The 16518-nt window shown below is 32.6% G+C and overlaps 1 protein-coding gene across 4 annotated transcripts; it reads right to left on the reverse strand.

The window, feature by feature from the left end:
• Positions 1-2079: 2079 nt before the first annotated feature.
• On the reverse strand, positions 2080-15120 carry LOC143906006 (organic cation transporter protein-like). Of its 4 annotated transcripts, none has more exons than XM_077421734.1 (15): positions 14964-15120; positions 13332-13420; positions 10494-10822; positions 10239-10342; positions 10003-10157; positions 9481-9791; positions 9031-9343; positions 8528-8709; positions 8234-8370; positions 5797-5822; positions 4447-4710; positions 3901-4100; positions 3562-3769; positions 3049-3384; positions 2080-2497 (listed from the first exon to the last, which is right to left on the reverse strand). In XM_077421734.1, the coding sequence occupies exons 2-15, from the start codon at positions 13363-13365 to the stop codon at positions 2292-2294; spliced, it is 2805 nt and encodes a 934-aa protein (XP_077277860.1). In that variant the 5' UTR covers positions 13366-13420; positions 14964-15120; the 3' UTR covers positions 2080-2291. The 4 variants fall into 4 exon arrangements, with proteins under 4 accessions (XP_077277860.1, XP_077277869.1, XP_077277888.1 ...); XM_077421743.1 differs by having other exon boundaries at positions 14884-15097; XM_077421762.1 differs by lacking the exon at positions 14964-15120 and adding an exon at positions 12608-12737.
• Positions 15121-16518: the final 1398 nt, after the last annotated feature.

Consider the following 16518-nt stretch of genomic DNA (forward strand, 5'->3'; position numbering starts at 1 on the left):
AAATTGCATATGAGATATTCTATAAATTTTCCGTTATTATAAATTTGTGTTATTTCTGACGATACCTACACAATCTACTGATACATCAGCGACGCGACGTAGAGGGTAGGTGGGCCTTAATCATAGCGCTCGCAAAACTTAACCGAACAATGCCGGCACACGAATCCTTTCACGGTATTACCTATTATAGAGATCAGCGCCGGCATCAGCGCGGATAAGTCAAATAACATTAACAATGGAGAATTTCAAGTTACTTCAGCGTTGTGAATCGAGCGATTGAGTGTTTGAACGGCGGTGTCGCCTCGGGCGGCTGTGTTTGCAGATATAAGGGACTCGGGCCGGGGTCTCGGCGAGTTGGGGGAGTTCAATTGGTGGCAGCAATCCTAGTAATGTACCCGTGGGGCCGTGTCAAAGTGCTCTCTGCAAGAGCGCGACGTTGCATTCTGCATTCTACACCTTCATTCTTAGGAGCGTGGCACTCGAGGGAGAGGGTAGGTAGACGGAGGATGGAGAGCGGTACGAGCGAAGATAGGAAACGGCGATTTCTATTGGAATCCACTTGTCCTTCATCTTTCGACTTATCGATAAGATAACAAAGATACCTGCGGGAAATGAATAATTTAACAGAGTTGACAAATCGTGAATATTTGAGCGGTGGAACTGAAATTCAGGGAAGGGGGCAGGGTCATGTGGAAACGGGTCATGTGGAGGCTTCTCGGGTACGAGCAGCTGTAAAATGTGTGACGAGATATATATACGTATTGTTTGTACCGACAACTGCGCGAATCGAGGGTCTTGTGGTGTCTTGCGAATAATTTATATAATGGTGTTACTTGGTAAAAATATTAGAGAGAAAGAAAGAGAGAGGGGGAGAAAGAGAGAGAAAGAGAGAGGAAAGGGAGAAGAGAGAAAAAGGATATATATGAATATCGTTTACATAACAGAAAAAAAGATTGTGTCTCGTTTATATGAAAATTATTCGACTTCAATAGAAGTGATCGATATTATCGTATCAGTATGCATATAATTTGATTTACCGAAAGATACCTTAGAAGTTCCACATCGCATACTGGAGTTCGATGGAGCGTGAATACGGGCCCTCTCCTCGTACAATCCGGCGAGGACTGTTATAAAGGTGGGAGACGCAATCTCTGCAATAGCCGTTTTCTTATTCCACGGAGAGATTACTTGCCGCGGTTAATGGCGCCGCGCGAAATCCGGCGATTTAATTGAATGTAGGTAGCGACGACCGCTGGCATACATTTTAATTCTGCAGCGCGCGCGGCGACGAATAGGCCTTCAGTCTTTTCGCACCTCCGCGCCCCGGCGACCTCGCTTTAAAAACCGACGGCTAAATAATGTATATCACAGCGGCGAGAGCGGGCGGTAAAACAGTTATAAAAACACCGGCAACTACGTTAGGATCAATTATTTAGGATGTACAGCTCCGTAAAGAGAGAGTAGACCAGTCGTAAAGGGGGCGGAAGAAAGTAGCGCTCCTAGGACGGGTTTGACGGGAGAAGGGAGAGGCGGAAGCTACCACGGGAGTTATAAAGGTTGCAGTTAAAAGTTCCTTGAATTATCAAGGGATTGACCAGCCAGCGACATAGTTGACGGCTTATTTTAAAATGACACGCTGAAATTTCAATTCCGCGATACTCGCCGCGATCGAAAATATATCCCGCTTCTAATTAGTTGGCGAATTGATCCTTTCCATTCTCTTTAACACAACTGATTTTTAAATCATACGTGCCGATTGCTTATCATATGTTACGAAATAACGGAAAATGGTCTTTTTTACTTCAACTTTTTTACATCTGATATGTTTAAGACTAGGCGAGAAAGAAATAAGACGTGATGAGAGAGGAAGGGAGGGAGGGAGGGAGAAATTAAACGCATATGATCAATTTTATCGAAGAGGATATATAAGGAAAGCTAACGGGTTTATATGACACATGTATTCTGTTACTTGCTAGAAAGAACTTCATGGCCAGTTGAATATTTTGTATAAAATTATGTATATAGGAACCCTCTTCTTTGATTTAATTTAATGAAAAGAAGGGCGGTCAATCATAGATGATAAATTAATAATATGACACGTTTAATGAAGAAAAAATTACAATTAAATCTGCAAACATTGATACAAGAGGAGTAATACAACTACTTAAGAAACATTCGATATTTCACAATTTGCAAATATAAAGCAGAGTTTATAGTACATTTATCATTATATACGGTGTTATATATGCATATATGTATAATTGAATTTAGAATGTCTTTTTTCGTGACTTTTATGATTTCGCTGCATTATCTTTGCACATAGGTGTTAATGTGTCGAGATCAGCTGAAGTAATGAAAAAATTTGTCGTCAATGGATCGAAGCTGTCATACATAAATTTCTGTAAATTATTAGAGAGCACGTATAATTTTCGAGACTCATTATCGATAACTACATCCTGAGGAAACACTAATGTTGTGTTGTCCTGCGCCACCAATTCTGCAAATAAAAATTACGCGTGATTTTTACATAAAAAATTCAAATTTATATATCAGTGAAATAGATTATAATTATTTATTATTTATTTAATTTTGTTAAAATATTTTTAATTGTGCTTATAGAAACTAGCGATGGTGGAGTATTTCAACGAAAGGTATATATACTTTGCTATTTGTGGATTTTAGAGACATCTCTGATGAAATATATGAACTACATTGTAGATCATTCCAATATTATAAAATTTTGTCGAATGATACAAATGGTGTAAAATTTTGCAACTTGCTAAATATTAATTATTTTTGAAACTTAATGCATTGAAAGATAAATGATCAATATTATCAGTTAATAAAAAATAGCAATATAAGTTAACTTTATAAAATCTTTCGTCGTGTATATATATAAGGGGATTCTACTAGTAACTTGACAAAGATGGAAAATCAGATAAAAAGTTGATATATGTTGATGTTATTATTTTTCTGTTATAAAAAATATTGATATATGTATTTATAAATGCACAAATATAGTTAATAATTTTATCATATAATACTTACTGAATGTTTTCGGATTCAATTCCTTCGTAATATCCCAACACGCGATACCGTTTCTGTTTACCTGAGCAAAATAGTTAATACATGTTTTCGGGTCAATAATAGAAGATGGTCCTTGCGTCAATGGTCCCTTGGTACCAACAATGTGGAAATTGCTGTAGACCCCTGATTTTTTCAATTGATTGTCCTGCAGAATATCCGTAGGCACAGAAAATTCCGTGATACCGGCCATGGAATGGAAATAAAGCATTCTATTCCCATCGGTATCAATCGGCGTTAACGACATTCCAAAAACACCGTCAGTCCACTGGAAGTTATAGCCGCTAATATTGAAGTCACCTGTCAGAATAATTACCAGAAACAGTCAAGCTTATCACAAGACAATAAAATAAATTTTAACGAAAAAAAAAGTCTCATCTGCTATTCTTTGAAAATTAGTCAGATTAGTCTTTCGATTAATGGCTTGAAATCCTAACTACGATGCATGGATAATATATATTGTTTTTTTTACATTACCGTTCAATGGATCGAAATGGAAGAAGTGATGATTAATCCGCCAAGAATCGTTCTTTTCCCAACTGTAAACCACTATGCCATATTTGCCTAAGTCACTCATATACGCGTATGCTTTGTCGCATTGTCCCGGTGCAACATCGACCGCAAGATCGGCAATGAAAGACTCCGGTTTTACATCCGTATCTTTCAAGGTATATTTACGTATAATCTGCAATGCGTACAGATGGATAAATGAAATAACTTGCAATGCAAATTCGAGACGTATAGAAACACATATTGATTATAGATTTCTAGAATTAATATCGATTGTAGACATTTATAATTTTTGATAAACAATACCATGTTTGTTTTTAAATCGATAACAATAAGTCTCATCGGTCGCACGACTTTGAAGTCCCCCAAAATATCGTCTACTCCTGTGTCAAGACCCCACATACGATCGCAAGCATCGATTCTGAGACGGAATATGTTTACGAGGCCATCAGGGGAACTAATGTTGTTTGCTTCAAGATCAGGATACGGTATTAAGGCTGGACTGTCTATATAAATTATTAAAAATGATATAATAATAAGTGAACTTGACCATTTGTGAAAATAACACAAATAGTGAAATGCGCCTTTTAACAGTCGGACTGGATCTTTATGTTTAATAATATTTTTGCGTATACATCTTTTTCCAGCTCAACAAACTGCGTATCGAGTAATGTCGGTTGAAACACAGTCTCAAGCCAAAGTGGAAAATAGTACACATGATTAAATTGATAATCAATTTAATATTATATCAAACATAAACTTGGCATTGTATACATCGCAAAATTTGCGCAATATAAAACAAGTGTACGTTATACGTACTTTAGTAAACTTTGTTTAGCTATATTTACTTACGCTTGTTGTCGCTCATTGAAAAGCTATTTAAAGTAGCTAAAACACCTTTCTTCCACCGCGGTACCGTGACGAACATTTTTTTATGCCAAATGGCCAAACCTAATGGCATGTTATTTTCCGGAATGTAATTGCCGGAAGCTATGTACTCGTTTCGGATGGTATCATTTGGCAGTGTGAATTCGACCTGCTTCCACGAATAAACGGTATTAAAGGTGTGACCGGTTGTCATGGCCAGGCAGGCCAGGAACAGCAAGTAGAACATATCTGCAAAAAAATCAATCTTCGTACAAATAACGATTATTGCAAGCGTAATTGTAGCCTGTAACCTTTAGTCGATATAATTTAGAATTGTAGACTAAAGTATAAAAATATCTGCATATAGTGAATAATTTTTAACTAGAAAAAGAATAATTATAAATTTTTATTTATTCTGACACGAAATTAAATGTTGATCTGTATCTGTAATACTCAATCATAATATAATCACAAGTGACTATCACTCTTAAGCATTGGATACAATATGACTAATAATATACACTTAACAGATAATTCTTTGTAATCACTGCAAGACATATCGTTTATATGAAGAAAATGATTATATGACAACAATGATTATGATTTATTAGAGATGCACATGCACGTATTAAAATCAGGAAACTGGAAAATCAGAAAAATCATGTTGATATTTATGGGTATCAAGAATATCTATTTTTATAATATTTATATAATATGCACTTGCATATTTTTTGTGTTCACTACTATTTAGAATTAAGTCAAAATTTCACGATTATTTTAACCAGATGTAAGTGAGAATATTTGCATTAATTTATAATTTTCTATTATTTAATCTATAATATTCTTTGTTATGTCTATAAGAAATCTATAATAGGGTATTGATTCAGAACTTTTGTAAATGTCAATGTCAGCGTTCATGTCAATGTCACAAGGTGGTGCCTGAATATTTTTACCAAGGTATTCCCTACGGCAAGATACAAATTGAAGCAACTTTTTTTCTGAGAAGAACAGGTTCTTCTCAGAGATTTACAAGTTCTCATTCTAATCTGTAGCGCAGCTGCTTATGAAAATGTAGAAATATAAATATTATTTTTGAATTATATGCACTTGAAGATGACGAACAGAATTAAGTTTTGAATTAAATTTAAGTATTAAAAAATACCAAAATATAATATTTTATTTAATATTACATAAGTTTTATTTAAACAAAAATTTTATATTAAAACTTTAATTTTATCGATTATCTATATATTGCAGATTTATATTTAAGAATGAACTTATTGTTTTTTAAATACATGGACAAAGATTGCTTAACGTAATTGCTAAAATACTCACTGCTTAAACTGGTAAAGCGGCCTTCTCTTGAACGAAACAAGATAGAATGACGCTATAACACATCGATATCGGCTTTTATACCTTCTTCCAGTCGTAAGTGTCGATGACTCTGGTATAAGAAAATGTATATGTAGATACTAGATAAAATATTAGAAAAATGCAGTCTAAACTTTGGATGGGCGGATTAATAACAAAACTATGCACGTCTTTTTCAATTAATTTTGAATAGATTTTTAAAAATTGTTTTTGGATATATTTCTTTTTATGCATATTTATGCTAATTTATGCAAATAAATATTTCTCTTTCTTTTATTTTTATTCTCTCCGTAATGCTTTTTCTAATACTCTTACTTTAAATGGTCATTACTAAATTATTAACTCACATAATTCGTTTATGTCTCATAAAGACAAGATATAAATTAAATACAAATACTGATATTAATATTTCTGTGTAAATTTTGTATACTTTTTCCAACTCGGTAAACTGCACGCCGATTATTTGTCGGTTTTACAGTTTTTTGTTAGAACAATAAATCCATAATATACTTAAAATTGATAATCGCTGTGTAAGATCTATAAGTAATCAACGCGCAGTTTACTGTTAGAAAAAAAGTTAGAAAAAAGTTAGAAAAAAATACACAACACAGAAATATTATAATTAGGCTATCAAGATTCAGTCCGACTGAAAATGGGATCTTTTCTAATTAATTATTAGATTTATATTAGTCCTGTTTTATTTATTATAATTTATTTTAATATAGAGTAAGAAACTCTTCATAACTAGCGTTGTAAGAATAATAATGATACATTCAAAGTTTTAAGGAAACGCTGAAAGTCCAGAATTATTAGAGCAAAGTGGTTTCCGGTAACACAATCAGATATTAAAATTAAATTATTAATATTAGAGCAATAACTTTGTATATTCTTTTAGTGATTAAATTGTAAATTAATTTAAGCAAATTAAAATTATATTGTGTTGCTCACGTAATTTTATTATGTTTGTAAAGTTTGAACGACTCTTTTATTCTGCATCGCCGATAATTGTGACTGTAACTGCGTCCGCGTTGTCTGAGAAGGTTACCTTTAGTTCCTAGACTAAAAGATTACAAATAGCTACATGATAATCGTAAATTATTCACGATTTATTTAATTGCGCAAGTTGAATGGAAGGATTTCATCAATCATAAAACAAACGTAACCATTTCTAAGAACGATCTGCGGCCAAGTCCGGAAAATAAATCTTACATAGTATATATTTGCGAATATAATAATAAGATATCAATTTTTCAAGCATTTATATATATAATATGTTACATGTGGAGAGAAGTAGAAATAATCAGTAGTATTGATATTAGATATTTTGGACAATAACGATAATCGCGAAAGAGATACAATTATAATGTTTGGAGAATTAAGGGAAACAGAATATTGTCGCTTTTGTGTGTGAGTTTTATTAAGTATTTAATAAATAAACATGCTTTTCTCTTACAAAAACAAATTTCTATTTATATACATAAACATTCAGTAAAAGATCTTACATGATAATCATTAATCAAGTATACTTATACGTATACTTATTCGTTTGGCAGTAAAAATATATAATTAATACTTGCTGCTAAACCTTACGTCTTTCTTCAGAATTTCTTGAAAAACGCAGTAATACTATCATATACTTTTTTAAAAATATTTTCTATAAAATATCAGCTTGAAATTATAATATTATGAAAAATATGAGTTAGAAACATGCGTAACAAGATGAATAATCATAGAGCGAATTTTGCTAATATTACGAAAGTAACTACTTTCGTAATATAATAAATAAAATTTCTAAATATATATGTTCGCTTTATCTTAGCGCTTGAACAACACTCGGGTCACTCGTCATAATTTAATTCAATGCGCGTTTGCGCGCGTGTATGTGCGTTCGCACTTTTTCTGAAATATGTGATGGTAGTTTTTCTTTAGATTGTCGCTTCTGCTTCAAAATCTCCACGTTTTTCTTTCAACTTACGCTTCCTGCATATAAAAAAGCAACAACTTTTATAATTTAGATTATACTCACATCACATATTTGAATGTAAACGGTAATCTTTTTAACGAAGATTATATTTGTATTATATACGAGCATATATTAAGTTATTTTTTTAAATAATTTGCACGTAAAAAATATAAAGAACCAATTTTGCCACGTGTCATTGTTCTATTTATATTATTTACGAAACAAAGAAATTTTTTACGCGGAAATTGATAGGGCATAAAAATATCAATATTCATCTACATGCAATATACATATACATATACATATATATATATATATATATATATATATATATATATTCTCATGTATAGAAACCGATAATACTTATTGTAAAAGTGTTTTCCTTACAAAAAGAAATTCTTATGCAATTTATGTATGCAAAAAATTTGCTTTACTTACTTCCCGAATTCTTCGCCGTCTTGAAGCGTTTCCGGTAATGTACATCCGGCAGTTTCCGGTAATAATAGGCATAATGAGGACCCAATCAATGGCAAGATTCCGAATATAGTGGGTGATAGCCACGTTTCGAAGTAATTCTAAAATAATATCTACAATTGGTAATCTAGAGTACTTAGTAGCTGGTGACTTTCGTTTCGACAATAATTTAATTCAAATCTCCATGTAAATGAGAAACGAGATGTCATTTGTTAACATCTATTTACATTTACAAATCGACTCTATAATTAAACTTACCAAAGACACTACAAAGGGTGCTAAGATAGAGCCTACTCTAGCACACATGCTACTCGCGCCGATTCCGATGTTTCTCACGACTGTAGGAAACAGTTCTCCGGAGAAAAGGTAGACTGTTGTAAATGACACCGACATGCCGACAAGACCGATGCATGCCAAGAGCAATCTTAGCCATGCCATATCTATGGAAAATGAATTACAGATGTATCTTAGACGATTTATCATTTTATATGATAGATATCTCGTTTATCGTAAATTTTCTTTGCCACTTAACAATAAGATGGAACTTTTTTCGTCATCAGTCCATTGGTCGATCCATTCAAATTTAGATCGTCAACCAATAAATTGAGAGATTTTAAGAGAACGGAAAATACTTTGACACACTTACAAAATAAAGGTGAAATAACGTAGTAGATATAGTAACAATAATTTTTGTGCAGAACTCGTTCCATTGATCAAAAAGTTACAAGAAAATAACAATAAATTCATGTATGGTTTCTTACCATTTGAGACGAAGATTAAGAATAGACAAGCTACACCGCTTATAGAATTGCTGCAAATTAGGGTAATCCGTCGACCTAATGCATTCATTGCCCACCAAGCGACAAAATTCCCAGGAATCTGTATGGCACCGGATACTGCGAAATTAATGAAAATATCGCCACCGACTTGGCCAATGTACTGTGATATGCCAAACAAACCCATTCCGCAAACCATCCAGTTAAAGAAAATAGAGATTGACTTCACTCGCATGTTCGGCATGCGAAGCAAGTCGAAAAACGAAGCCTTGTAATCTAGAGTAGATTTCTTAAGATTCTAAAATATAAAAGCAAATGTTAGAGGTAAAGGAAATTAATATTCCTTGTAAAATTTTTCTTGTTCTTCTTGATTATATTCCTTACGTTTGGATCTATTTGTCGAAATCTTTCAATAAATAGAATTGTAACTCTTACCTGGTGCAAGCAATGTTTCCTGACTATTTCGGGAATGTCTATATTTTCCACTTTATTAACATTGGCCCCCTTTCGCAATATCTCGCATGCTTCTCTCTGCTTTCCCACAGCTAGTAACCATCTGGGTGATTCAGGTATTATCCACCAATAACTTAAAAGAATAATGGATGGAAGTGTGATGGCAATCTGTAGTTGTTGCCAATGTCGAAACCAGAATGCGAATCCTGCCAGCGACATATGGCCTAAACTGAATGGAACTTGATATAAAACGGTGATGGCAGCACGCCATTTTGTACCTACTATTTCCATACCTGAAAAATGTTTTTAAAAATGCTTATAGTATTGACTTATCTTATTTAGCAAAAAAATTTGTTTTTAATATAACATTTAAATTGACATTGTAAATACTGATTTTTATACAAATAACAACGAAATTTTATAACGATTTTTTCCACCGTTAAAAATTGCCAAGGTCTGTTTTTTTTTGTAATCTTAATACTCTTCTAAATAAAGAACACTTACAGATAACGTAACTAGTAACCATCGTGCCTCCAGTGGCTAAGGCACTTAACAACTTTAATAGTAATAATGCGTAAAACCAAGGTACCACGGCGCATCCAATACCTGACAAAAGTTGAAGAACAATAGAAACTATCAGCGGCGTTTTCCTGCCATATCTGTGAATATTCGTATATTTTTCATTTCTTTGTAACTGTTTTACGATTTGAGATCATATATTTAATAATACGTATACTTGCCTGTCTGCTAAACTGCCAAAGATTATGTTGCCGAGAAGTATTCCAAACATAAGAATGGACTGTTGAATATTCGCATAATGCGTTCGATCACAGACCAGATTCCACTGAAACGGTAACAGTTTTTTACTTTTCTAAATAAATTTTTAAACCGGTAAACAAAAGGGAATTTCGTCGCTCGACTACATTTTACAAATTCACGAATACTTTTGTTTATGTTCTAAAACAATGATTTTCGAACTTATGATATACTTATACCTGCGATATAATGGTCTCGGGAAATATTGTCCTATCGTATTCCCATTCCGTGCATTTTATCAGTGTGCCGTTAACATTGGCTGTGCATTGGTCTTTGGAATATTTTTCTGTAGTAGCAGGTTCTGTGCAGTTATAATCTTGATGAGGCGCCATAAAAACGATCGCTAATTGATGCCACGCTACCGGAAATTTGACCAAAGACATCGCCAGGCAGATGATGATTTGCCACCTGCCGAGATTGCCGATCGCGGCCTGCACGGCGTCCACACTTGCGTTAGAATCGACATGATCGTCCTTACCGTTAGGAACTTGCTTGGTATTCACGTGTGCTGCAATTTAAGGAAACACTTTTTTTCATTTGCAAACTCACATTAAATTCTATTAATTGAAGGTTTTAAGTTTTTGCTGGTTCTATCCTAGGTTACGATGCCGATCTCGATTGCGAGTTTTTGCAGAAGGGCTTGTTATTTTCACGTGTAGAAATAAATTACACATAACTTATTCTTGTTTCTCACATATGGCGATATAAACCAAATGACAATAAATAATTATGCAGCTTAATACAATTATTAATCGTAAGACGTGCCACATTCTTTTTCTTATTGTGATAAAATATACGATGCAAATTTTTTATTGCATGGAATCTTTATCCGCATGATCTTTATCGCTTTTGAAAAATTTTTTTGCGCATTGTAGGTGTAGGTTGTAATTACGCACATTATTTACACTTGATTTTAATTACAAATTTATTGCATTATGCAATGGTTAAGTTGATTTACAACTCCTCGATCAGTTTTGTATAATTGGGCGCTATCAACTACGTCATTTGGTAATGTAATACAAAATTATTTGTCGAGCTTTGCATAAAAAAGAGATGCGCATACGCATATTATAAAAGTCAACATATGAGATTATATACAATTACAAAGACTTCCACAGTAAGAAATTTTTGTAGTAGCGTAAAATTAACATAAAATTGTAATCTTCTTAATAATTGTATTTAATGTAGTAATATTGCAATATTTATACAAACACATATTTACATTCCGCTGTAAAAATGTATCTTGTCTAAAATCGTATAAAATCATCATTTTGATTCGAAGAATGAAATTATTATTCACTTCGTTAAAAGAAAATCTGTTTCTAATACAGATATTTTTACTTAATGAGAGCAATAGAATTTGTAAGCGTTTAAACGAATTTATCATTACGAATCTATCAGATTGATTAGGTTATGATTAAGCAATTTTTATTGAAATACATCTGCATTGGAAGTGCATTTACATCAGGAACATATCTTTTTGCCATATTTTATTTGCACAACAGGTAATTTATGACTGTCAACACATATAATGGTTTCCAGAAAATGGTAACAAGTATGTGTGTAATGTGTAGTATGAAAACACAATCGCCTATTTACATAGAAAATCTAATAGGAATTAAAAAGACAAGTCCATTAGTTCATAGATGAGAAAAACAATGTGTGATTTTCCTCGTTCAGTACTAGAGAATCAAAATTAAATCATCAACCCGTAATTACAATTGTCTAGCGCAGCAGCTGCGTAATAAAAAGTTTAGCCTTGCTTGTTCATGACAAATGATTCATAAATATTTATAAGTTAAACAGTTAAGTACTCTCTCTTTCTTTTTTATACACATTTCCGAGTAATGAGATCTGAGAGTAAGCATTAAATGATTTTCTCGATACTCGACACAGATAAATTTTCTTGATATTATAAAGGTCTTTTTTTTTTAATATTATATATACGGAAAGGGCGGCAAAAATTTATCCGAAATCAGTTTCTAAGTACGTTGTTAAAAAATGAAGAAATTAAAACCGATAACGAAAGAAATCATAAAAAGATTAATGACTATTTTACACTTCTGTAATTAAATGTTACATATATTGCCTTCGATATTGCTATGTATGCGAGAGTAATCATGCGAAACGCCTCTCACAACAATTGATACTTTGCTGATGTTGCTGACAATCACTGACAGTAGAACCGAAATATGTAATAAATATGTATTACGGCGTAAATGACGACGAAACCAGTTCGCAGAAAAGAAAAACGCTGTAGAGAGTGCATATAAACCATAAAATGAATGCTAACCTCGAGACACCAAGAAGATAACCTTCGATCTTGGGCGCTCCAACTTACATCGACATCCTTCTTCGGCGACTCGAAAGGTCAGTCTTGCCTTTCAAGCTGCCATGTCTCAGTCATGCGATACAGATTTATCCTAACGTTATTATATATGTACGCGCCGAAATAAACCGCTCAAATTTTAATTTGAGAAATTTTTAACAAAATTTGGAGTCGACTTTTGCCTTGCGAAAACAGGAAGGTGATGTACTATTAATAAACTATCGTTTATCATAGCTTTCGCATTTTACCGTATTTACACATCGAAGTTATTATAAAAATACCTTTATGTTTAAAACAAATGTTTAAAAGATACTTCCTTTTTTTAAATTTGATACGATTTTAAAACTGATTTCGAGTACGCTATGATTTGTGTATAATGACAAAATTTATTTTTTCAAAATTCCACGAAAGAAAAAATTATATATAAAATATTAAATAATTACAAAAAAAGCTAATAAAATGTGAGAAATAAAAACATCTAAACAAAAAGCATTTTTAAAATTTAACTTAAGGTGCTGTTAAAATCTATGAAATTAACTAAGAAAAAAACTTTGATTCTGTTTTCTATTTCTTTTCTTTTTTCTCAAAGTATTCAATTTGATTTAATATAATAAGCAGGTGAATTTAATACTTATTTTGTATAGGATCGGGTGATCGCTTTAATTTAATTTGTTATCAAGAAACGTACCATATTCGGAAGCGTTTGTTTTCGTCTTCTTCATATCACTGTCTGCTTCCACGTTCTGCTAAACTTTTATTTATTTTTTATTCAGATATCTGTAACATTGGATAGTAAAATATATAAATACGTGAGTGATAAGTTGAAGATATCGGTTAGCAATTATTTTTTAGATGAATACGATGATATAATTTTTATATACACGTACATAGTGGTGTGATCGTATTTTTCTATTTCTAATCTCTTTTCTCCTTTCACCTACTCCCCTACTTTTTCTACCTCTCCTACTTATAGTTCAACAAGAAATTGTTTTTCGCAATAACGGACATTCCTCGACTCGCTCAATAGTAACCGGTGTGTGGTATCAATGTATAATGCTTATAACTTGCAGATTAATTATTATTATTCGTTGTGATTGTACCAACACATTTCGACTTTTCTAACGGAATAGAAATCGCAGAACTGATGACAGAGTTCTCAAACCACGCATATGTATACATGCTTTACACGAGTAATTACACATCTTGTTGTATTAGCATTACTTTTTATCTCATTCGAATCGCGAAGATAATTTTCAGTTTTCTTTAGGTATCAGATAAGTTATGACTTAAGTACATATCAGCACAGAACATAGATAAAACAGTAGTTAATTACGATTTACATAATTAGAAAGCGCATTTTTCGCGAAAATAGGTCTTGAAAAGCGATGATCAATATTTGTATAGTTATACGTCATACAGAATGATAGGACGTTGAACTTGAACGAAGAGAAAAAAAAACAGAAATGGAAAGGAAGCAGCAAACCCCCCGTTATGAAGGGCACAGAAAATGTTGGTGTTCCAATGACTCCTTTCGCAGATACAACTTTTCTTCGCTGTTATTACCGCGTTATTACTGTTATCATGCCTGTTGAGGCCCAATTATGATTTACGTGCAGAAATCACAGGCGATATGTAGTCACAAAAATCTGCAACTTTGAGCAGATTTCTTGCACATACCCAATCTGTGTAGTTCGCATTTTTTTAAGTATACATAATTAAGGTTGCAAGAAACATAAAACTATAATTTGCCAGGAATATGCATTCTTTCACGACATTTCTCCACGACAAACAAGATGAGGATTCAAAAGGAGGATTTAATGCGAATTAAACTTTAAGAACATAAATGAATATTAATCTTTTATTAATTTCAAGTGGACTTTAACAGAACTTCAATAAAACTTTTAATTTCTGGTTATTATATATTATAATATCAAAATAATTTAATTGTAATTGCTTTTCCTAGACACATTTTTATGAAAAAAAAATGAATTTTTAAAATATATCAGAAAACCTTTTATTAAAATTAACGCGAGTTATGGAAAACCCAAATTCTAATAATAAATTATATAATGTAAAATAAATTTCTATTTTTTTATATTATTTAAACTGACATATGAGATATATATTATTGATAAAAATTAATTTCTTAGTATTGAAGAAATTTTAAATTATGTAAACCTATTGGATATCGACAAAATTAAAAAAAAAAAGATGTTTAAAGATATTGACTTGTCACGCACATAAGATGTATTATACTGATTGAACGACGCAGCGCATAAATTCGAATGGTGCTTATTACTCAGAAATCCGGTTGGCTTACAAGATCGAAAGCTGGACTTGGCGCACTCGCGTAATGTCACATTAATAAGAACGTTATTAGAAAATGAGTTTGTTCGTATTCTCGCTTGCAAATCGTGCGAAACCGACGGCTCAAGCGTAACGACTATCGTATACTCGAAGACGCAAGTCAAGAAAAGTCTTTCAAGCCGCTTGTGTTGTCCACCGAAGAGGAGGGATGCCGGCGCCAAACGTCACGTCGGGACATGGCGCCGTTACATAGGAGTGCAAAAAATACGCAGCGGAATTGCAGCCTGCAATTTTACGCGCGCGAGATGATAGAAGTGCATCTCATCCGTGGCATCTTCCCGGATCGGTCGCAAAATTAATCGTGGAATATTAATTCCGGATCTGCTCGTTTTAGTTGCATTTTCAATATTTTGCGTCGATGTGTTTTCCTTCAAAACATCCAATTGTGACATTAGAATTGTACAATGGAATTTGACGGAAAAATTGTAGGAAACTTTAAATCCTAAATTTTATTTAGACGCAATACACACAGCACCATAAATTGTTCAACAATCATTATATACACAAACTACTGGCGTTGCATAAAACAATACATTAATTAGCATTGTTTGAAATACGAGAAAGTGTTTTGCAATGTAATTCGATAAGCTCGACATGCCGTTGAATGATATTCTCTTGTCAATGAGAATTTAACCGATCTGCAATTTACATTGTTTAAAGAACGTTTGGCTGTTTTAACACGAACCATCATAGTGCCCGCGTGTTTAAAAAGATTGTATTATATCCGAAATAGGCATCAAGAACTAATTGTTTTATACAAAATGTCTCGACAAAAGTGATTCAAAATATTGATTCGTGAATCGAAATATTATTTCAAAGTAAAGAACAATTTTACATTTCGATAATTTTAATGTGCGCGTTTACACCGCAACTCCATTTACCACAATATAAGAACAAAAAATTATTTGATCGTAATATCGCATTATTGTACTACGTAAATGCTGGATTTAATGATCAGAGTCGCAGCAGACGTACGATAGTCAAGATTCTATTTTACCAGATAATTTAAGACATAAATCTAACTAATTGTAAGCAATGGCGAATCATTAAATCATTCAACGAGGAAATCACGTACATGCATTGTATGCATAGTTGTGTCAATAGAAATACAGGTTGTATACCTGTGTGTACAACGATATGGAAATATTAAATATTCATTGGAATGAAAGAATGACGCATAAAATGCCTCTTGTAAGAAATTTAAACAATTAAATGACAAAACAATTCTACGAAATCATCAATAATTATTTTCATAACTTAAAAAATAGGAAATCACTGTTTATACGCACAAGAGAATCGGTTTACAAACTTATTCTGATTAAAGAGTTTTTTATACGGTTTAATAAATATTATAAGGCTTGTTGATAACGATTGTTAATTAAAAATTTTTATTCGGTTTAGCATTATAAACTTGTAAAAATTTGAACTACTTCTTTGAAATTTTTTTTATAATCAGAGAGAGAAATTCTCTCGGGAAAATGCCATCAAAATTTCGAAGTTTCAAGTGC

This window comes from Temnothorax americanus, unplaced genomic scaffold, assembly GCF_048541705.1.
Source record: "Temnothorax americanus isolate GAGA-0224 unplaced genomic scaffold, ASM4854170v1 Scaffold11, whole genome shotgun sequence".
Taxonomy (NCBI): Eukaryota; Metazoa; Arthropoda; class Insecta; order Hymenoptera; family Formicidae; genus Temnothorax; species Temnothorax americanus.